Raw genomic sequence first — 20,192 nt, 5'->3', positions numbered from 1 at the left:
CAGTCCCGGAGCTGCTCCGGCCGGGGGGGGGGGCCGTGCCAGGCAGGGCACCAGGGCACCGGGGCGCGGGGCTCTGCCACCTGCTGCCCCCAGCCCCGGGCCGCCCGGCCGCGCCCGGCCCGGCGTGTCCGGCCCACCGAGGGGCGGGCGCTGTCCCCGGGCACGGGCTCTCCGCCGGACTCCGCCCGCAGCACCCATGGCCGCCGCCTGCGCCCCCAAGCTCGGCCGGAGCCTGGCGAGCCCGGACCCGCCCCACGGCCCCGGGTAAGGGGGGAGGATCTGCCCCGCCCGCGCTGCGCCCGGCGGGGGGGGGGTCAGTGCATGGGGGGGCTGCAGGGGGCGGGACTCGGGGGGTCACTGGCTGGGGGGGGCTGTCACGGGGGGGCTGCAGGGGGCGGGACCGGGGGGGGTCGCTGGCTGGGGGGGGGGCTGTCACGGGGGGGCTGCAGGGAGCGGGACCCGGCGCGTGCCCGAGGGGTTTACTGGGGGGGCTGCAGGGAGGCGGGACCGGGGGGGGGGGTCACTGGCTGGGGGGGTTGCAGGGGGCGGGACTCGGGGGGTCACTGGCTGGGGGGCCTGTCACGGGGGGGCTGCAGGGAGGCGGGACCGGGGGGGGGGGTATCACTGGCTGGGGGGGTTGCAGGGGGCGGGACTCGGGGGGTCACTGGCTGGGGGGGCTGTCACGGGGGGGGGTGCAGGGAGGCGGGACCGGGGGGGGGGTATCACTGGCTGGGGGGGTTGCAGGGGGCGGGACTCGGGGGGTCACTGGCTGGGGGGGCTGTCACGGGGGGGGGTGCAGGGGGCGGGACCCGGCGCGTCCTGCGATTGGTGCCGGGCCGGCCCAGCCCCCCGGCGCTGTGTGCGGGGGTTGCCATAGCAACAGGACGCGGAGCCCAGCTGGCCGGAGAGGGAGCGAGAAGCCCGGGAGCAGCAGGAGGGGGAGGGGCGAACAGAGTGGGGGGAGGGGCAGAAGGGGGCGGGGCAGGGGGAACAGAGTGGGGGGCGTGGGGAGGGGTGGGAGGAGGAGCGGAGCGGAGCGGAGCAGAGCAGAGTGGGGGGAGGGCAGGGGGAGCAAAGGGGGGGAGAGGAGAGAAGGGGTAGAAGGGGGAGGCCAGGGGGAGCAGAGTGGGGGAGGGGAGGGGAGGGAAGGGGTAGAAGGGGGAGGGCAGGGGGAGTGAAGAGGGAGGGCAAAGGGAGTAGAGGGAAGGGGTAGAAGGGGAGGGCAGGGGGAGCAGAGTGGGGGAGGGGAGGGCTAGGAGAGCAGAGTGGGGGGGCGGGGAGCAGAGTGGGGGAGGGAAGGGAAGGGGTAGAAGGGGGAGGGCAGGGGGAGCAGAGTGGGGGAGGGGAAGGGAGAGGGAAGGGGGAGCAGAGTGGGTGGGAAGGGAGCAGGAGGGGGAGCCCAGCCCCATGGGGAAGGCAGGGGAGAACCCCCCTTGCCAGCTGTGCCCAGCACCTAGGTCCAGCTCCCCTTTGCTCTGTCTCACGGGGGTCCCACCCGTGGGCGCTCGGCCCTGACCTGTCACGAGTGCCTCCTGCACAGCTGTAGGTGCCCCCACGCCCACTGTGGGGTGACAGGAGCCATCTGAGGGAGGGGGGTGCTTGGCACTGCTCCCCGGGCTCCCCCTAGTGCCAGGACAGCAGCCCCAGGGCGAGGCGCTCTCGGCAGCGGGACGCTGGGCTCGGCTGCCCTGGGGATTTGTTCAGCGGCTCTGGGATGTTGGGGTCGGCGGTTCGCTCTGGGCCCTGCCTGAGCCCTGCTGCCCCTGCCCTGTTTGCAGCTACGCCGGTTACTGCCCTCGGCACAAGTTCAGCCTGGGGACACCCTACGGACAGCTCCTGAGCGGCCCTGAGGTCGCTGGCTCCAGCCAGCTGGTGCTGCAGCCCGCCCGTTGGCCCTGCGCCGGTGCCCCGCCCGTGGGGCAGGGAGAGGCGCTGCTGGGGACGAGGCCGGCCTGCTGGGGGGCAGGAGCCCACCCACTGGGATGCTGCGTGATCCCGGGCTACACAGGTGGGAGACGTGGCAGCCGGTCCCCACACTCACTCGGCTCCAAGGCCATCTGTACGGGGGTGGGGGGCAGGGAGCTCTGCTATCCAATCCTCCCACCACGCCCTGCCACATCCAGCCCCCCAGGAGACCATGCTGGGCACCAGGGATCCCCCCTCAATTGCAACCAGGCCTCCTCTTGGGGAGCAAATGTGGCGCATGACCCAGCGGGCTCTGTCCAAGAGCCACTGCTCACACCTGGCGCCGCTGCACCCTGCCCGGCCAGGGCCACGGGAGGATCGTGCAGGATCAGCCCAGCCTGAGTGGGTCTGAGCGCCCTTGGCCAGGGGCACGCCGTTGGCATGGGGGAGTCGCACGCAGCCCCCTCTGGTGCGTCTCTCCCTGTGCCCCGGGCTGGGCTCTGCCAGCAGGAGGCGCCGTTCAGCAAAGAGGGGCCAGTCCGCTGCAGGACGCTCCCACATGCAACGCTGCCATGGTGGTGCCACTAATGGGGCAAAGAAAATGCCCTGTGCCAGACCGATGCCACCACTTCAGAGCCACCCCCTGGCAGTGCCCCACGGGCAACGTTAGCCAGGCACCCCGGGCCTTTTTCCTGGTTATTGTGAAAAGAAAGGGGGGACCTGCCATTTCCCCTCCTAAGGTCTGGATTGCATTAAGAGAATTGCTTTGTAGCCACCGACACCCTGAAAATCTCCAGTACCCCCCTCCGGAGCGCCCGCTTGGTAAATTCCAGCTCTGTCTTTGTGCCTTTCCCTCGGGTTGTTCTCAGTGCCCAGCATGACACACCTGGGCTCTGCGAGGGTGGGCCCAGGGAAAACCCCTGCAGCGGGCATCACCCCCTTGGCCCCTGCCTCGGCCCTCAGGACTCCCCCATATTCCCCCTCCCCCAGCCCTGCCCTCCCCACGCAGCAGGCTCTGGGGGCTACTAACCTGCCTCTCATCTTGCTTGCTCCTCTGGGCACTGGGGCCGCCCCGCTCCCAGGATTCATTCCCAGGGCCCAGAACCTCTTCGCCAAGACCTACTCCGAGATCTGCAAGGAGGCCAGGAGTGACTTCGCCAGGCAGCAGCTGAGAGCCGCAGGCAAGGAGCAGGAGCTGCAGAACGCGGGGCGGCTGCCCCAGGGCACCAAGGGCAAAGTAAGTGTCACCAGAGCGACCTGGCATCTCGCTGCTGCCCCCCCCCCCCCCCCGGAGCCTGCCCCTGCCGCCTGCCCCCGGGGGCCACAGCACGTCAGCGGCCAGGCGGGAACTGCCGCCTGCCCCAGGGCACACACAGCACGTCAGCGGCCAGGCGGGAACTGCCGCCCGCCCCAGGGCACACACAGCACGTCAGCGGCCAGGCCAGCAGCATGCTAGGGGGGGTGTGTGCCCACCCTGCCTGCTCCAGTGTCCCCAGAGTCTGCGAATGCAGGTGTGGGGGGCACTGAGCTGGGAGCAGCCTGGCCGCTGGGGAGTGGGACTGCGCGGGGAGCTTGGCTGGCATCAGTCCTGCAGCCCCAGCCAGGTGCCTGGAGAGGCCACAGGGGCTCGTGGAGCTCAGCGCTCTGGGGGGCGAGTCCCTCTAGCTCACCTTACTGATTGGCTCGGCCCCGTTCCCCCCAGCATGGGAGACTCCCCTTTCCCACCAACAGCCACGCTGGGCTGCTCTGCTGGGAGCGAGTGTCTGCACCTATAACCCCACCCCACAGCGCCACGCACCCCTCTGCATGGACCCCCTGCACCAACCCCATGCACAGCCCTGGACAGGCCCACCCCACAGCGCCACACACCCCTCTGCATGGACCCCACGGACCCCCTGGACCAACCCCACACACAGCCCCACCCCACAGCGCCACGCACCCCTCTGCATGGACCCCACAGACCCCCTGCACCAACCCCTCGCACCCCCTGCACCTACCCCATGCACAGCCCCACCCCCTGCACAGACCCCATAGACCCTCCTGCACCTACCCCGTGCACAGCCTCGGACAGGGCAATAGGACCAGGGGAGAGCGCCCCCTACTGAGCCCCCCACACTGCTCCTTGCAGCACCTGGGGTTTCCTTGGAAGTCTGGGCGGCCCTGCTTAGCTTGTGGGCTCTGCCCCGATGGGTTTGGCTTATGGAGCTGCTCTTGGTCTTACACCAGTGTCTGCTCCAGCCTGGGGTTCCTCTAACAGCATTGCCATGTGGCCTGTGCCCGGCCCACTCAGCTTGGGCAGCGCTTCCTGACCCGTCCCCCCTGGGGAGCCCGTCTGATCACCCCCATCCTGCACCCCCAGCTCCTCACCGCCAAGTACAGGACTCCGGTCCCAGCAGCAGCTGCCCCGTACGTATCTCCCTTCGCCTTCCAACCACAGGGCTCCCCCTACTCCATGGAGGACAACAACCCCCACAAGTGCTTCATCTCGGGTGAGCCGGCAGGGCTGGGGCTGGGCGTGCGGGCTGGGCGTGCAGGCTGGGATTCGGGGCAGGGCGTGCGGGCTGGGATGGGATTCGGGGCAGGGCGTGCGGGCTGGGATGGGATTCGGGGCTGGGCGTGCGGGCTGGGATGGGATTCGGGGCTGGGCGTGCGGGCTGGGATTCGGGGCTGGGCGTGCGGGCTGGGCTGAGATTCGGGGCTGGGCGTGCGGGCTGGGATTCGGGGCAGGGCATGCGGGCTGGGCTGGGATTCGGGGCTGGGCGTGCGGGCTGGGCTGGGATTCGGGGCTGGGCGTGCGGGCTGGGATTCGGGGAGCAGAAGGGAGAGGGTGCGGGGGTCCTTGAGCCCTGAGGAGCCCCACTCTTTATCCTTTAATCCAGAGCCCTGCAAGGACCAACCACCCCCCGCCCCCAAGGACCTGCCTCTGCAGCGCCTGCCACACGCAGCGTCTGAGCAGAGCGCTCTGGGGGGCGGTGACATGGTACCCCGAGTTGGGATGCTGATTTGGTGGGAACGTGCTGGAGGGGCCCTGGGTCTGTCCCCAGCTGCTTTGATGGCTGCGGGGGCTGGAAGAGCTGGTCTGTGTGAGGAGGCTGTGGTGGGGCTGGGTTTGTTTCCAGTTTCTCCTCCTGTGACCTGGGCAGGCTTCACCGGCTTTGTGCCCCGCGCCCGCTTTCTGATTGGGGCAGGCTACCCGCTGACCACCCACCGCGCCCTGGTGGAGTTTGGCCAGACCAGAGGGAGCAGGCCTGAGGCCGGGAAAGGCAACCCGGTCCTTCCTCCACTGCTGAAGTCGTACCCGACGGACATGGGGCTGCTGCCCCACTACGCAGGCTACGTCCCAGGTTAGCGGCGCGGCCCCAGGGGAGGACAGGGGCGGCCGGCTGGGAAGGGACTGAGCAGCCAGCACTGTGTGCATTCCCTGCAGAAACATGGGCACTCGCCTCCGGCTGGCTCCTGCTAGTCTCCTGGAAGGAAAGACCAGGAAAGACTCACAGATCCCATAAACCCCCTTCATTTGGACCCCCCCAAACCCTCCACGGCTCCAGCCTGGCCCCCAACCCCTCCCCATCTCCCTGTACTGCCAGACAAGCCCAGCCTCGGGGGTGCCCGTGGGCTGGCACGTGCAGCACAGTGTGTGGGAAATACCACCGCTGGTGGAGGGGAGGGTCGCCTCAGATCAACCCCCCGCTCCGCTGACACTTACAACAGCAGCCGCACCCCACTCAGCACCGGCTCACAGCCACCAGCGACGCCTCCGCCCTGGTTAATACAGCCCTTGGTCATAGCCTTCAGCTAGGATGCAGCAACCCCTAGCCCCCACCAGGTGGGGACAGAGAGCCGGGATACTGGTCAGAGTTAAGGGGCTTTGGGGACCTGATTGAATGGCCAGATGTTGACATTTGCTGGTTAACGCTGCCCGCAGCTCTGCAGGGCTGACTTTGCCTTGCCAGAGCCACGGTGGGCTCCTAACACAGCATCCCTGGCACTCCCTGACCCGGAGCTTTGGCTGGAACGAGCGAGCAGTTAAATGAAGGGGGCAGCCTCCCTGCCGGCTGTTCCTGCACCCCTCCCCCAGGGCTTCTCTGGCGCTGCTGAGGCCAAGAGAGCGGCTCTTGCAGGCAGTGGCTCGTACAGCCCATTGGAGGTGGGGGGCAGTGCCAGGCTGGGGCTGCGGCTTTATGCAGACTAGAGGTAAAGGCCCCAAGTGAGGGGGTGCCCAGCTCTGCCCATGGATGGTGGCTCCCCTGCCGGGTAGGTGTTTCATGCTGTCCGGCCCACGTTGGTGTTTCCATGGCTGCAGTCTCCGGATGGGGCAGCATCCGCCCCAGGTGGGCTCCCCAGCGCCACGTCCTCTCACTGGCGCCTTCTCATTGCCCGCAGGCTACAAGTTCCAGTTTGGCCACACCTACGGCCAGCTTACCCACAACGCCCTGGGGCTGAGCACCCTGGAGAAGCAGATGGGCGACTAGTGCCCGGGGCTGGACTGGTTCCTTCCCGGCGCTGTTTGGGGCCTGCCCCGCCGTGTGCACGAGCAATAAAGAGAAGGAGCCACAAACGCTGTTGCCCTCCCATGTGAACAAGGGGAGCGTCGCCCGGCCGTGCTGCAAACTGTCGGCGGGCGGTGGGGCCACGCCGGGTGGCGGGGGGGGGGGGTTAAATCAGTGCAGGCCCCCCATGGCGTGTGCTAACGCGCCTGCCCCGCAGCCCTGGCCCAGAGCCTCAGGAGTCGCCCTCGCGCCCTGGCTGAATCTGCCCCACCCAACGCGGGCAGCCTGCCCCCCAGGGAGCGCCACCAGCCCTGGGGTGTGATGCTGCACTGCCCATGGGCTGGTGCCAAGGCAGGGGCACTGCCAGCGCTGCGTGAGGGTTGGCATGGCCCCGGAGCCGAGGGCAGCGCTGCCCTGCCGTGCTGCAGGGCTGAGCACACAAAGGCTAGGAAACCCCGCTGGGGCCTAGTGCTCAACCCCCTCGCCGGCTCTATGGCCCCCCAGCGTGCTACCGCTGCCCCCTCCCACCCCGGGGTTCTCCTGTCACGCGCGGCAGGGCCCGTGGTCGCAGGGGGCTGGCATCAGGGCGTGCACCGGCTTGTGCCATTTGGCTGCCGCGGGGGCTCGGACCTGGGAAGCAGCCTTTGCCGGAGCCTGCACAAACCAGCCAGCCCAACGCTGCCTGTCGCCCCAGAGCACGAGGCCAAGGGCGGGGCGGGGGGGGACGCACACCGCCGGGCTGGTGCCTGCAGCAGGGGGGGCACGGCTGCGCCACGCTCCCCTGGGGGAGAGACGGGCTGGGTCAGTTCCCTGGCACTAGCCCTGTCGCAGTTACACTGCAGGCGGGGGCTGGGCTCTGGAGCTGCTGCTTCTGGGCTGCAGGGGCCAGGAAGGGTCATTTCTGCCCCCCGCCCACACCCCCGGGCTGGGCCGAGCCGTGCTCTGGGGCAGGGGACGATGCCAGGAGGCGGGCGCTGCGGGGAGCTGGGTCAGCACCTTTTTTATTAATATGCCTCATAAATAAAGAAATAAATAAAGGCGGCCCCGCCCGTCACAGGGGCCAGCGCAGCGAGCGATGTACAAGCAGGCGGGAGCCTGGCCCCGGGGCAGCCAGCCCGGGCACCACGCCGCGCAGACACCGGCGCCGTCCTGGCAACAAATACTGGCACAGCCTGGCACTAATACTGCCCGGCAAGACAAGGGTTAACTGACAGCGGCACCTCCTGCTGGGGGCCCAGGCCCTGCCCCCAGGCACGGCTGCAGGGCCCTGCCTGAACCATCCAGCCTGCCCCTTCCCGGCCCCTCCTGGCACCCTTAACCAGGCCCTGGCCATGCTGGGAGTGCCCCCCACTACCCCTGCTGGGGGCACTGCCCCTCCCCCCCGCTGGGAATGTCCCCCTCCCCCCACTGCTGGGCACACTGCCCCTCTCCCCCCTCCCTGCTGGGCATGTCCCCACTCCCCCCCTCCCTGCTGGGCACGCTGTCCCTCCTCCCCCCACTGCTGGGCACGCTGTCCCTCCCCCCTACTCCCTGCTGGGAATGTCACCCCTCCCCACACTGCTGGGTGCACTTCCCCCTCCCCCACCTCCCTGCTGGGAATGGCCTTGTGCCCCTCCCCAGGCAGTGCCTCCATGGCTGGAGCAGCGGATTTGGAGGGAGGCGGGGGGGGGGGGGCGCATGCACCCCACAGCGCTGCGTCTGCACAGGGCTCATCCCCTCTAACACTGTATGGCTGTTGGCCTAGACGCACTCATCCCGTGCCCGGCCAGCAGGAGGCCCGTGGTGTGGCCGTGCCAGGCTGCTGGCCGGGTTCCTGGGCTTGGTACAATACATGCGGCATTCACACAGCGTGCGCCCGGGGCTGCACGCACGCCAGGATTCGCAGCCGAGCGACCATGGTGGGCAGCTCGTGTGTGTCCTGTGGGCGCTGCCACACAATACAGCCCCCCTGTATGGCCCTGAGTCTGTCACATGGGCCGCAGCCGTGTGCTGACTGGGCCACAAGCAGCCCTGGCCGAGCACGGCAATGCAGCCTGACGCCACAAGGGGGCAGCCTGCAGCAGAGGCCGGGTCAGCATGCGGTGGGCCAGCTGGCTCTGACGGAGACGGAGCAGTGCATGCTGGGGGCTGTAGTCTCCGGCGGCCAGCCCCTGCCCAGTCCAGGAGCCCCCAGCCCATCAGGGTACTTGGCTGGGCAGCCCCCACTGCAGAGCGACGCCGCCTGGAGTCCTGCTACGTCCGAGGCCATGGCATCCGGTGCTGGAGATGGAGCGCGGTGACGGGAGGCTGCATGCACGGCGGCGCCTGGCACGAGGTCCCCCGGGGCGCGGCAGCCGTGGCAGGTGCATGGGGCAGGCGAGGCGCCCCCAGGGTTACGGGCTGTTGAGCAGGGCGAGCACAGTACGGACTAGCGAGAAGCTGCGTCTGTCCCCCCTGCCTGGCGGCCCCGCAGAGCAGCCTGTGGTCCTGTCCGCGGCATCCCGGCCACGTCAATAGTCCTCGTCCGCCGGGTGGGTGACGTACATGATGGGCACCAGCCCGCTCTGCGAGCCCAGGCCGCACCGCAGCCAGTCGCCGTCCACCTTGGCCAGCACGCGCAGGACGGCCCCTTTGGGGAAGCTGAGCTGCCCCGCCTCGGTGGCGATGTGATGGCAAAGCGCTTTCACCTCGCTGCGGGGAGAGCGGGGGGAGGCGTGTCACAGCACAGGCGCCCGCTGCACTCAGAACCCCCCTCCCCTGCCAGCCCCCCCACCACCCCTACTGCAATGATTCCCAGCCCGGCAGCCCCGGAGCCGTGCTGGGACGGGGTTTGGGGCCGGGTGTGTGTCTCAGCCGTGGGGCAGGGGCTGCCGTGGTGGGGTTCGGGGGGTGGGGTGGGGTTCGGGGACAGGGTGTATCTCTCGGCCGGGGGCAGGGCACTGGGGCGGGGTTTGGGGGGGTGGGGCAGGGTGTGTCTCTCGGCCGTGGGGCAGGGGGCACTGAGGCAGGGTTCGGGGGGGTGGGGGTGGGGCCGGGTGCATCTCTCGGCTGTGGAGCAGGGGCTGCCGTGGCGGGGTTCGGGGGTGCCTCTCACCGAGTGCAGCCCAGCCCCCCGGGTGAGTTTGGGGGGCAGCGAGGCCTGCGGCTCACCTTGCAGGGTGTGGGCAGCTGCCAGCTCCGTGCTCGCGCAGCGGGCGGGACGTCTCAACCGGGGGCGGGCCTGGCTCTCCGGATAGGGCCTGGCGCTGGCCGGGCTCGGAGCGGCCAGGCGGGGAGCGCAGAGCAGTGCACGGGGGATCCCAGCCAGCGGGGCTGTCCGGGCTCTGCCCAGAGGGGCCACTCGCCCCGTCAGCATCAGGCAGTGCCGCGCTGAGCCCGCTGGCGCCAGCGGGGAGAGGGTCCTGCCCAGTGGGCGCTGGACTGAGCTGGGGGAGGGAGGGGCACCCACCCGAGGAAGGTGCTGCTTGGCCCCGTTGCATGGAAGGGGCCCAACCAAACCCTCGTCAGCCTGAGCTCCGCGCCCGCCCCAGGCTCCTGCCCCCCGCAGGCCAGCGCCGCTCACCAGGGTATTTGGGGGGGCAGCCCCCCAGGCAGCTGCTGTTCGGGGGGCTCACTGGGCCGCTCGGGCTCTGGGGCCGCCTCTCTCCACATTCCTGCCCCCACCGTCTGGGCCATGAGCTGGAACACGGACCTGTCCAGGGTCAGCCAGCCGGAGGGTAACCTGAAAGGAAGGGAGCGGAGTCAGACGGGGACACGTCCCGGGGCCCCGGGGCCAGGAGAAGCTGTGCCCGCCAGGCAGCTCGGGCCCCGCCGGGGAGGGGACAGGCTCTCTTCCTAGCCTGAAAGACCCCAGCGGGCCCTGCTCCCACAGGGGGATCGCGTCTCCCCCAAAATGCAGCCACCTCTGGGGAAGGCAGATGCCTGGGGCAGGTCCCAGCTCAGCCAGCCCCCTAGCCTGAGCCATTCTGCCCCAGACCACGCTGGCTCAGCTCGTCCTGCTCCCTCGGGGGGTGAAGGGCTCAGGTGAACCGTGATCTGTGGGGTGGCCCCGGCCTGTGCCCGAGGCTCGGGGAGGTGAGTGGGCCCTGCACTACCCCGTCTGTTTGCTGCACCCCAGGGCTCACGTCCCTACCTGTTGGGCTGCCTGGCCTCCTTCTGCACTTTCCTAGCCCCGAACAGGTGTCCCCACTTGATGGGCTGGCTGCTGTCGGGGGCCCCAGCGCTGCTCTCCTCCGCGGGGGGCGCGGCCACCCCCTGTCTCTGGGGAGCCCCATTTTCCTTGTCCTTGCTGCGCTTCAGCTCTGTCAGCACCGAGTCCGGGGGGCTCCCCATCCAGGAGGGCCAGCTCCGCTCGTTGGCCTCGCCCGGCTTCTCCCCAGGCTCTGCCGCAGCTTTGGGCTTCTCCTCGGCGACGGGGCAGGCCTCCGCCCCCTCCACCACGCCCTCGCGGGGAGGGGGGGCCTTCCCGCCCTCGGCCGGCCGGGGCGCAGCTCCTGGCGCCTTTGGCTTCTTCTTCTCGGGGCGGATGAACTTGGAGCCCTCGGCCGAGCCCTCGATGTAAACCCGAGAGCTCTGCATGAGCTGGTACCACCAGCCGGCCTGCTTGTCCTTCTTCCCCTCCCAGGCGCTGTCCTTCGCCTTCCTCTGCTCCTCCTCCCTGGCGCCCACCCCCTTGACCTGTTCCCAAGCCGCTCCCTCCTGGCCCCGGCCTGCAGACAGCCCCTCTTCCCCGGCGCGCTCCGGGGCCGCGCTCCAGCCGTCCGGCTCCTCGGGGCTGCCCCGGGTGCGCATCAGCTGCAGGGTGGAGTGAACGGAGAGCAGCAGGTCCTGCTTGACCCGCAGTAGCTGCTTCTGCTGCTGCTGCTCCTTGCCCATCTGCAGCAGGTGGTGCTCGAAGAGCAGGTCCAGGCTGAAGGGCAGCAGGGACAGGGGCTGGAGCAGGAGCAGCAGCTCCTCGAACAGGGGCTGGCACACGCCGTGGGACAGGCACAGGAAGCCCACCGGCTGGTAGTGCACCAGGACGATGTCTGCAGGGCAGAGGGAAAGCGATCAGAGCCCAGGGCGCCCGCCACGACGCCCAGTTACCCCACCTCCCCAGGGGCAGGGCCAGGAGGTGCCACCCAGGGGCAGGGCCAGGCGCAGGGAGCTAGGGGCAGCCCAGCAGCGCTGGGCAAACCTCCTGTGGCTCTGGGACCCCCGACAGGCTCCCACGTCTCACTCAGATGGTCCCAACCCAGCAGCCAAGTACCATTGTACCGGCCGCGCTGTGTCTCCAGCTCTGCCCCACGGAGAGCACAGATCAGCCCCCCCGGACGTCCCACGCCAGCCCCCAGGAGCCAGGACGCAGCCAGCGAGCGCCAGCACCGAGAGGGCCCATCACACTGGGACCAGGCCCATTTCCGGCGCAGCCACGAGTCTGGCATGAAAATCGCCCGCTGGAAAGAGGCACCACCGTGACCCGTTAGCTGGGGGCTGGAGGGGCCAGAGGGGAGCTCCTGATGGAAGGCGAGAGCCCTCCTCACCCAGCGCACACATGTGCCCCTCCCTGCCACGCCAGGCCCCTCCCAGCCAGGGGCTCAGTGCTCCGTGAACACGAATGAATCCAGCCCTGCCCCACTGCCAGGCCGTCTCCCTCCCAGCTCACGAGGGGCACGGAAGCTCGTCACTTGGCCACGGGGACGTAGCCCCCTCGCTCTGTCCCTGCGCTCTGCCCGGCCCCCTCGCTCTGCCTGGCCTCCCCAGGCACTTACCTTCGTGGTTATAGAGGTGATTGAACCAGAACTCCAGAGCCCGGACACTGCAGGAAAGGAAACACAAGCAGTGAAGGTGAGAACCCGTGACGCCCCTTTGGCCCAGTTCCTTCCAGATGTTCTGGAGGAAGCAGCACAGCTGGAGGGGGGCAGCTGAGCCTGGTGGGGGCTGTACGGGGGGGCAGAACACAATGCAGGGCCAGGGGCTAATGCCCCAGCAGCAAGCTCTGCCTGCAGACACGTGTCTGGGGGGGCCCAGCATTAACGAGGCCGCTTTGGTCTAGGGCAGTGTGACATTATTGATATAATCTGGGACCATATAGATCATTGTTGCAACCAAGGTCCTGTAGTGGCACCAAATCTTGTATAAAGGGGGTCAAATGGGGTGTCTAGGACAAGGTTATGGTTTACTGGTTATGATTATGCTGTCTATATGTATGTATCAGTTTTGTAGTTGAAGTTATGAATATTGGCTCTATACTGTCTGTATTTCAAACTTATGCTATGCTTCTGGGTGACATCCCAGACAAGCTGAGATTAGCTCTGCCTAGCCTGCTTGATGGCCCATTAAGGACCATCAGCTATACAATGGACCCATTGAGAGAAGGCAGATACGCCTTGTACCTCAGCAAAGTATGCAGGGACTGGCCCATGTGACTCCAGACTCCATTTTGCTGTAATTTTCCACAGTAAGAACAAAGAGGTGATCTTACACCTGGAAAAGACTATATAAGGCTGATGCCTCATCTCCATCTGGTCTTCAATCCTGCTTCATACCTCTGGAGGGACTTTGCTACAAGCTGAAGCTTTGAACAAAGGACTGAATGACCCATCCCAGCTGGGGATGTATTCCAGAGACTTGATTTGAACCTGCAGTTTATTCTATCTCTGCTGCAAGCCTGAACCAAGAACTTAGCCATTACTGTATGTAATTGATTCCATTTAACCAATTCTAACTCTCATCTCTATCTTTTTCCTTTTATGAATAAACCTTTAGATTTTAGATTCTAAAGGATTGGCAGCAGCGTGATTTGCGGGTAAGATCTGATTTGTATATTGACCTGGGTCTGGGGCTTGGGCCTTTGGGATCGGAAGAACCTTTTTCTTTTACTGGGGTATTGGTTTTCATAACCATTTGTCCCCATAACGACTGGCACTGGTGGTGATACTGGGAAACTGGAGTGTCTAAGGGAATTGCTTGTGTGACTTGTGGTTAGCCAGTGGGGTGAGACCGAAGTCCTCCTAGTCTGGCTGGTTTGGTTTGCCTTAGAGGTGAAAAAACCCCAGCCTTGGGCTGCAACTGCCCTGTTTGAGCAATTTGTCCTGAGTTGGCACTCTCAGTTGGGTTCTGCCAGAACCGCATTGTCACAGGCAGGTGAAGCACGTCTCTCCCAAGCCCGGCAGGTGTTCCTGGGCAGGCTGCTTTGCTGCGAAGGGGCCAAGCCGCTACACTGCCGAGGGTCTTGTCCCGGGGTGCTGGGCATGCTGCGTGCAGAGCAGCACCAGCGCCAGGACGTGCCAGGATGGAGAGCCCCTTTGCCCGTCATCTGCCAGCCCTTGAGGAGCTGCAGGGGCACAGCGGGCAGCTGCCTGGGCCACGGCTTCCCGCGAGTCTGCCAGAGGGGCTGGGAGACTATGCCAGCACGTTTTATTCCCTAACGCCGGGCGTTCCCATCCCAGAAGCCCTGCCCCAAGCCCAGCCCTGCGGGGGCGGGGAGCTCTGTGACTGCTCCTCCTCCTCCCATTGCCTAGTTCCCCTTTGGCGAGTCCCCGGCGCGTGGGGCCGACGTTCGCTCCAGGGAGCAGGGGCAGCACACAGGGACTGGGCGGGCGGGGAGGGGCGCCGGCCCCGCTCTGCCCACGGCGGCTCTGGGGCAGCACAGCGACCGGGCGGGCGGGGAGGGGCGCCGGCCCCGCTCTGCCCACGGCGGCTCTGGGGCAGCGCAGCGACCGGGCGGGCGGAGAGGGGGGCCGGCCCCGCTCTGCCCACGGCGGCTCTGGGGCAGCGCAGCGACCGGGCGGGCGGGGAGGGGCGCCGACCCCGCTCTGCCCACGGCAGCTCTGGGGCAGCACAGGGACCGGGCGGGCGGGGAGGGGCGCCGACCCCGCTCTGCCCACGGCGGCTCTGGGCAGCGCAGCGACCGGGCGGGTGGGGAGGGGCGCCGGCCCCGCTCTGCCCAGGGCGGCTCTGGGGCAGCACAGCGGCCGGGCGGGCGGGGAGGGAGGGGGGCCGGCCCCGCTCTCCCCACGGCGGCTCTGGGGCAGCACAGCGGCGCGGCGCGCTGGGTCTCACTCACTTGAGAAGGCCGAAGATGAAGGCGTTGAACCTCATGCTGTGGCTGGTCAGCTCGGCGAACTGGCTGATCCTGCTGTGAAGGCCGTGCAGCGCCTTGGTGGAGGGGCCTGGGAGACACGGGGACAGGCTGGGGATTAGCCGCGGAGCAGGGGCAGGGGCAGCCCAGGTCCCCTCGCACCCCCGGGGCAGGCACAGACCAACAGGCCTCCCTCACTCCCCTTCACACAAGGGCAGGGTGCGCCCCAAAGCGCCCGGGCCCTGTGAAATTCCCCCTCTGACCAGCCCAGCCGCTGCTCCGGGGCGTGGCTGCCATCAGCCCAGGCCCTGCCTGGCGGGGTGCAGTGCTAGGAGGGTTCCTGGCCCGGGGCGAGCGACTGCCGCGTCGGAGCCAACCTCAGTCCGGGGCTGAGCCGAACGGTACCTAGCTGGGTGGATGCCTCCACCACGCTCCAGGGCGTGTTCTTCCGCTGGCCGATGATCACGTCCAGGACGTAGGCCTTGAGCCCGTCGCTCAGGATGTCTCGGATGGCCGGGCACAGGTATTTCAGGATGAGGTGCCCCACGTTGGGGCTCACCGAGCTGTTCCCGAGCTTGGCCTGGCAGAAAGCACGTGGGAGGGAGAGGGTTAGTCACTGCGCTGCCGGGTGCTCAGCGTCCTGCTGCGGGGAGTTCCAGGGGTGCGGGATGGAGGCTGTACACACAGGCTGGCCTGTCTGGGTCACTGTGAGACGCAAACAGCTCTGAGATGTGCAGCGCTGAGCCCCTGGCAGCTCCCCACAGCGAGTGGGCCACGCCCGGTCAGGCTGTCTCCCACGCAGTGCTGGGTCCGGGCAACCCCTCTCTGGCATCAGGCCTCCAGCTAAGCTGTGTAGGCCCCACAGGTGTCCGCCAGGGCCGGGGTGGAGCCCAGGTGAGCCGGGGCCAGCACACTTGTACCCGGGGCCAGCGGTGGGGAGCGGCTGGGGGGCACCGAGGAAGGTTTAACAAATTCCACATTTTGTACCGTTGTGGAAATATTATGATCCCCAAGGGTGTGAGCTCCACGGCCAACAGCAGCACTGCCCCGCGCCCACCTACCGCCCAGCCCTAGGGCCTGGCCCGACTGCCCCGCTGGAAGGAGGGGGGGAGGGCCAGGAAAGGCAGCCCGGTGCAGGTCAGTGGGGCAGGGCGGGCGGGCGCTGCTTTACCTTCACCCCCGGCTCCCGGCTCGTTCCGAAGTGAGCCACGATCAGATCGACGGCCGTGTTGATGGCCTTCACCAGCCCTAGAGGACAGAGACGGCGTCAGGGGGGGCTGGCGGGGGAGCCCCCTGCACATGCCCAGCCCAAGCGCTGTTTCGGGTGAAAGCGCGTCCCTAGGACTCCAGCTGATGCCCCGTGTCTGGCGAGGAGCAGAGTCAGCGCCCCTCACCCCCGTGCCCTGCGGCTGCCTGGCGAATGGGCACTGGGTATTACACAGGTGGGGAAGGTTCACCTGGCGCAGTTGCATGGCACCAGTGCTGTTGGCTCCTGGCGTGCCGAGCCGCTGCTGGAGCCGAGGGCTGTGCCCAGGAAGGGGCACTGCCCCCGGGGGCCAGGCTGGGGGCTGTGCCAGGCTCTGTCCCTGGGGCAGGGCTCGATTTACTGTGATGTCACTACGAGGCACAGGAACTACCCCGCGGTTGTGGATCCGTTAGCGCTGGCGAGCAGGGAACAGGACATGGGCAGCCCCACCGGGGACCTAGCTAGGGTGACCGTTGCGTGGCCAGTGGGGCAGAGGTAGGGCGCGGGGGCTCAGGGCCCGGGGGCGGTTTCAAAGCACGGACTCTTTGCTCGGGGTTGGCCGTGCCGTGCGGCTGCGCTGCCTCCCCCTGCACTGTGCTTTCCGACCCCGGATGAGGCAGGACCCCCCCACCTTTCTTCTGCAGCAGGTCGATGGAGATGGACTCCGTGTTGCCATCCGGGGAGAGGCAGAACTCGGCCGGCGGCTTCTCCGCCAGCGAGAAGTACTCCGGGAAGAAGTCGGCGTAGCCCAGCTGGAGCTGTTTCACAGGCTGGCCTGCAGGGCCCGGAGACAGGAAGCGCCATCAGACAGACGCCCGCACGCTAAGGCAGCCCCCGGCCCGGCTGGGAATGCACCGACTGGCTCCAAAGGTACCTGCCAGACAGCCAGGCCTGGCCCAGGGGCAGTGCAGCATGGCTACTGGCTTGGCACTCACCTCATCGGGCCCCCAGTCGGACAGTGACTTGATGGGCCTCCTGTCCCGTGTCCGTCACCCCCTCGGCTCACACAGCACACAAACACCGGCCAGGCCCGGGCTGCAGCAGCCACAGACCCGTGGGACGCTGAACCTGCCCCCTCTGCTCACTGGCTGGGGGATGTCAGGCCCCAGGCCAGACTTTCAGGGCTGCCCTGCATCCTAGCCCCTGGCCTGGAGGACGTGACCTCGCCACCCGACAGAGCCACGCAGAATAACACCCCCGCCGGGCCGTGCAGCTGCTCCGGACCGTGGCTAGTGGCACATGCCACCCCCACCCCCTCGCGTCTCCAAGGGGAAAACGATGCGTTGGCTCGTTAGTGCATTTCTCCCCTGCCCTTTCCTGGCCGTGGTGCGGGTATGTTTGTCAAGCAGGCCGGGGGCCCCAAGGAAGCTCTGCCCCTGGGGACGCTGGGCGGGGGAGTCGTTCTGCTTTGGCCAGACACGCCTGGGCACAGGGCAGCCTGCCTCTCCCTTCCCCCTCGCACGGTGTTTGGGGGGCTGGCGGCACGGAGCAGCGGTGACTGACGCACACCCTGCCGCGTGGGGCAGCCCAACACCAGCTGCTCCTTCCCAGCGGTGCCCCGGGAAGCTGGAGCTCCCCGCAGACAGTGCCCCGCCGGGAGCTGCGCAGACGGACAGTGGGACGCAGGGCCCGTCGGCTCCAAGGGCCGTGGGAAAATGGAGGTGGCTGCCACAGGCTCCTTTTTGGCCCAGGGGCTCCTGGCCGGTTCTGATGTGGTACCGAGGCGCCTGCCCTAGGAGCATCTCTGCCTGGCCAGAGCTGGGGACGTGTGCTCAGAGCCGCTCCCTGCCTGCTGTGCAGAGTGGGGATAAGCTCACACCTCCCCTTCCCCACACGACTGCAGGTGTGTTCCTCACGCCCCCCGGGGACGGGCACCGTGGCCAGGGCCAGCAGGCCCCGCGGAGGCCAGGGCCCATCTAACCTGGCCTGGCCCAGTGGGGCAGAAACCGGGGGAGCGTCCCCCATGCTGCCCCCCACCAGCGAGGTAGAGGCGCACCATTCAGCCTGCCGTGAACGTGGCCGGTGTTGAGGGAACCAGGGAACTCAAAGATGGGGTTCCTCCGGGCGAGTTGGGGCTCCTGCTGCCTCCTGTCCAGGCTGCCTGCTAACCCAGCCAGCCCCGAGCCGCGGTCCAGGCCCAGCGGGTTCCTCCGCCTGTACTCCCGCCACTTCAGCGCTTGAGGGGAGAGGTGGTTTGCTAGCGGTGGAGGGTGACGGGGACCAGTGTGGGGTGGAGAGGGAGAGAGACAGGGAAAAGGACAGAGACAGACACAGCACATTAGTTACAGTCCAGCAGCACTTCAGAGATGTTAGTGGGTTTGTGTGAGGAGGGAACAGGAACCAGGGCTGAGCAGTAAGGACAGGACAGGCCGATGCTGAGAAATCTCCCGGATGGGGGCAGCGGGTGCACACAGACTGCAGCGCTGCCGGCCCGCCCAGGCGTCGGGGGCTCAGAGCCGGAGGGGGGTCTGGGGGGTCGCTCAGGGCCGGGCTGTAGCAATGGGGCGGCTCTGGCAGGGCCTGGGCGCTCAGCACAAGGCACCGAGGGGCGTGCTGGCCAGGGCTGACCCACAGTCAGTGCCCTGCAGTAGGGACGTACCATTGAGGGGCCGTGTGCCCACACTGCTCAGCGACCCCGAACTTCCGGCCTCACTGCTGCCTCTCCATTGGGGCTCCACAGGGCCCCCGGCTCGGCTGGCACTCGCCCCCTCGGATGCCAGCGGCGGGAGGGAGCCGTCATGGAGTCGGTACTCGGAGATCTGCGCCCTCTGCTCCAACGGCGCCTCCTTCCTGGGGACCGGCCGAGGGCTCTCCTGGCGGTGCAGGGCATCAGCCTTGGTGGGCAGCGCGGCGCCTGCAGAGGGGGAGGCCCTGGTGGGGAGCAGGTTGGCAGAGAGCGGGCAGGACCTGCTGCGGGGAGGGTGGCTCTCGCCGGCTCTCTCCGGGGTGGGCGAGCAGGACGAGTCCAGGCTCTGGAAGAAAGGGGCAGTGCTGCGCACCGGGGAGTAGCTCCCGAGGGGGGACGGCCGGGTGCTCTCCGGGGCAGGCTTCTTGGCGTAGCCGGCGCCGAGGGAGGCGGCTCCATCCACCGAGCGCTGGGCCAGGAGCGCGCCATGCGCCAGCCCTCCCGCGGCCCCGGGCTGCTCCGCCGAGGTGGCGGAGGTGGAGGACTGGGAGTTGGAGGAGGGCTGCTGGCTGGCGGGCCGGCTGCTGGAGGCGCCGTAGAGCTGCGAGAGGCTGGCAGCGAAGTGGCTGTGCAGGGCCCGGGCCTTGGACTGCTTGCTGAAGTGGTGCTGGAAGACGAAGGGCTGGATGGGCAGGGTGGTGGGGCGCTGCTCCTTGCTGTACCGCACCACGGCCTTGCTGTCCGCGCCGCCACCTGCGGGAGAGACGGGGAGCGTGAGGGGGAGCCCCGCCCAGCCGGCACCAGAGCGGGGAAGGGCAGAAGCCGCGGGCTGGAGCCACAGGCAGCCTCCTTGCTGACATTTGCTGCTGTGTAGGGCCCCCGGGCTGTGGGGAGACAGTCGTCAATGGGGACCTACTCCCTCAGCAGTTGCTGCACCATTCCCAGCCCTGCCCTGTGCCCCCACCAGCCTGCGGGGCTCCCACTCGCTCGCCTCCTCCCCTGCAAGCCCCCAACCACCCCACTTCCACCCTGCCTGGGGCCCAGAATAGCCTCACCCCAAGCTCCTGCAACTCCCCCAGCGGGACACCACAACCCCCTCCTCCGCTCCACGCACTGCTCAGGATCTAGCAGTCACCCCCCCACCACCCCCACCAGCCGGCTCCTGTCCCCTCCGCTACCTTGGGTGCCCTCAGCCCGCTCCCAGCACGCCACTGTTGGGGGAGATGCTGGCGGGGCAGGAGAGCTCCGGGGAGGGAGGGGGAAGCCCCTGGCAGAGACAGAGACAGGTGCAATTGCTCAGACACAACCCAGACTCAGGGAAAATACAGGGCAGGAGCCTGACCGTGGAAGGCCAGGACTTTGCCAGTGAAGGGCAGGGAGGCCCCAGAACACGGGCATCTCCCCGCACGGTGCCCGGCCTGCAGCTCCGGGGGGCGGGGGGGAGAAGGAAGGTTGCCTCCTCTTGGGGGCACCTCTAGAGAGCCACCTGAGGGAAGAGCGTCTTCGCAGGCAGGCTGGCTAACCTAGTGAGGAGGGCTTTAAACTCGGTTCGCTGAGGGATGGAGACCTAAGCCCAGAGGTAAGTGGGGAGGTGGGATACTGGGAGGAAACACAAGGAGGAGGGTGCAACAGGGGAGGCCTCCTGATTCATACTGAGAAAGTAGGGCAACCGGCTAGTTGTCGTAGGTGCCTGTACACGAACGCAAGAAGCCTGGGAAACAAGCTGGGAGAACTGGAAGTCCTGGCACAGTCAGGGAACTATGATGCGATTGGAATAACAGAGATTTGGTGGGATAACTCACATGACTGGAGTACTGTCATGGATGGGTATAAACTGTTCAGGAAGGACAGGCAGGACAGAAAAGGTGGGGGAGTTGCATTGTA

General features: G+C 67.8%; 2 protein-coding genes across 7 annotated transcripts in view; one reads left to right on the top strand and one right to left on the bottom strand.

The window, feature by feature from the left end:
* The first annotated feature begins 161 nt into the window (after positions 1-161).
* On the top strand, positions 162-6,457 carry FAM166B (family with sequence similarity 166 member B). Of its 2 annotated transcripts, none has more exons than XM_054032154.1 (6): positions 162-264; positions 1,779-2,008; positions 2,988-3,142; positions 4,265-4,394; positions 5,094-5,249; positions 6,289-6,457. In XM_054032154.1, the coding sequence occupies exons 1-6, from the start codon at positions 197-199 to the stop codon at positions 6,375-6,377; spliced, it is 828 nt and encodes a 275-aa protein (XP_053888129.1). In that variant the 5' UTR covers positions 162-196; the 3' UTR covers positions 6,378-6,457. The 2 variants fall into 2 exon arrangements, with proteins under 2 accessions (XP_053888129.1, XP_053888128.1); XM_054032153.1 differs by having other exon boundaries at positions 5,049-5,249.
* A 1,453-nt stretch (positions 6,458-7,910) lies between these two features.
* RUSC2 (RUN and SH3 domain containing 2) overlaps positions 7,911-20,192 on the bottom strand; it is a 61,337-nt gene continuing 49,055 nt past the window's right edge. For 3 of the 5 annotated variants that reach the window (XM_054032910.1, XM_054032908.1, XM_054032909.1), the window contains 10 exons: positions 18,282-19,061; positions 17,679-17,879; positions 16,314-16,457; positions 15,608-15,684; positions 14,842-15,016; positions 14,422-14,527; positions 12,125-12,171; positions 10,507-11,401; positions 9,937-10,095; positions 7,911-9,065 (listed from right to left, as the gene is read on the bottom strand). In XM_054032910.1, coding sequence (XP_053888885.1) covers positions 8,885-9,065; positions 9,937-10,095; positions 10,507-11,401; positions 12,125-12,171; positions 14,422-14,527; positions 14,842-15,016; positions 15,608-15,684; positions 16,314-16,457; positions 17,679-17,879; positions 18,282-19,061 — 2,765 coding nt within the window. In that variant the 3' untranslated portion in view covers positions 7,911-8,884. The remainder of the gene's footprint in view (positions 9,066-9,936; positions 10,096-10,506; positions 11,402-12,124; positions 12,172-14,421; positions 14,528-14,841; positions 15,017-15,607; positions 15,685-16,313; positions 16,458-17,678; positions 17,880-18,281; positions 19,062-20,192) is intronic. The other 2 variants (XM_054032912.1, XM_054032913.1) reach the window with 2 other exon arrangements.

Source organism: Malaclemys terrapin, chromosome 6 (genome assembly GCF_027887155.1).
Source record: "Malaclemys terrapin pileata isolate rMalTer1 chromosome 6, rMalTer1.hap1, whole genome shotgun sequence".
Classification (NCBI taxonomy): domain Eukaryota; kingdom Metazoa; phylum Chordata; order Testudines; family Emydidae; genus Malaclemys; species Malaclemys terrapin.
This window is presented reverse-complemented; position numbering and strand designations above follow the sequence as displayed.

Bases quoted from the DNA above. Each gene is read 5' to 3' on its own strand.
- FAM166B (XM_054032153.1), top strand. From the start codon at position 197: ATGGCCGCCGCCTGCGCCCCCAAGCTCGGCCGGAGCCTGGCGAGCCCG. The intron at 2,009-2,987 runs GTGGGAGACGTG...CCCCGCTCCCAG, and splicing joins CGTGATCCCGGGCTACACAG to GATTCATTCCCAGGGCCCAG. The intron at 3,143-4,264 runs GTAAGTGTCACC...CTGCACCCCCAG, and splicing joins CCCAGGGCACCAAGGGCAAA to CTCCTCACCGCCAAGTACAG.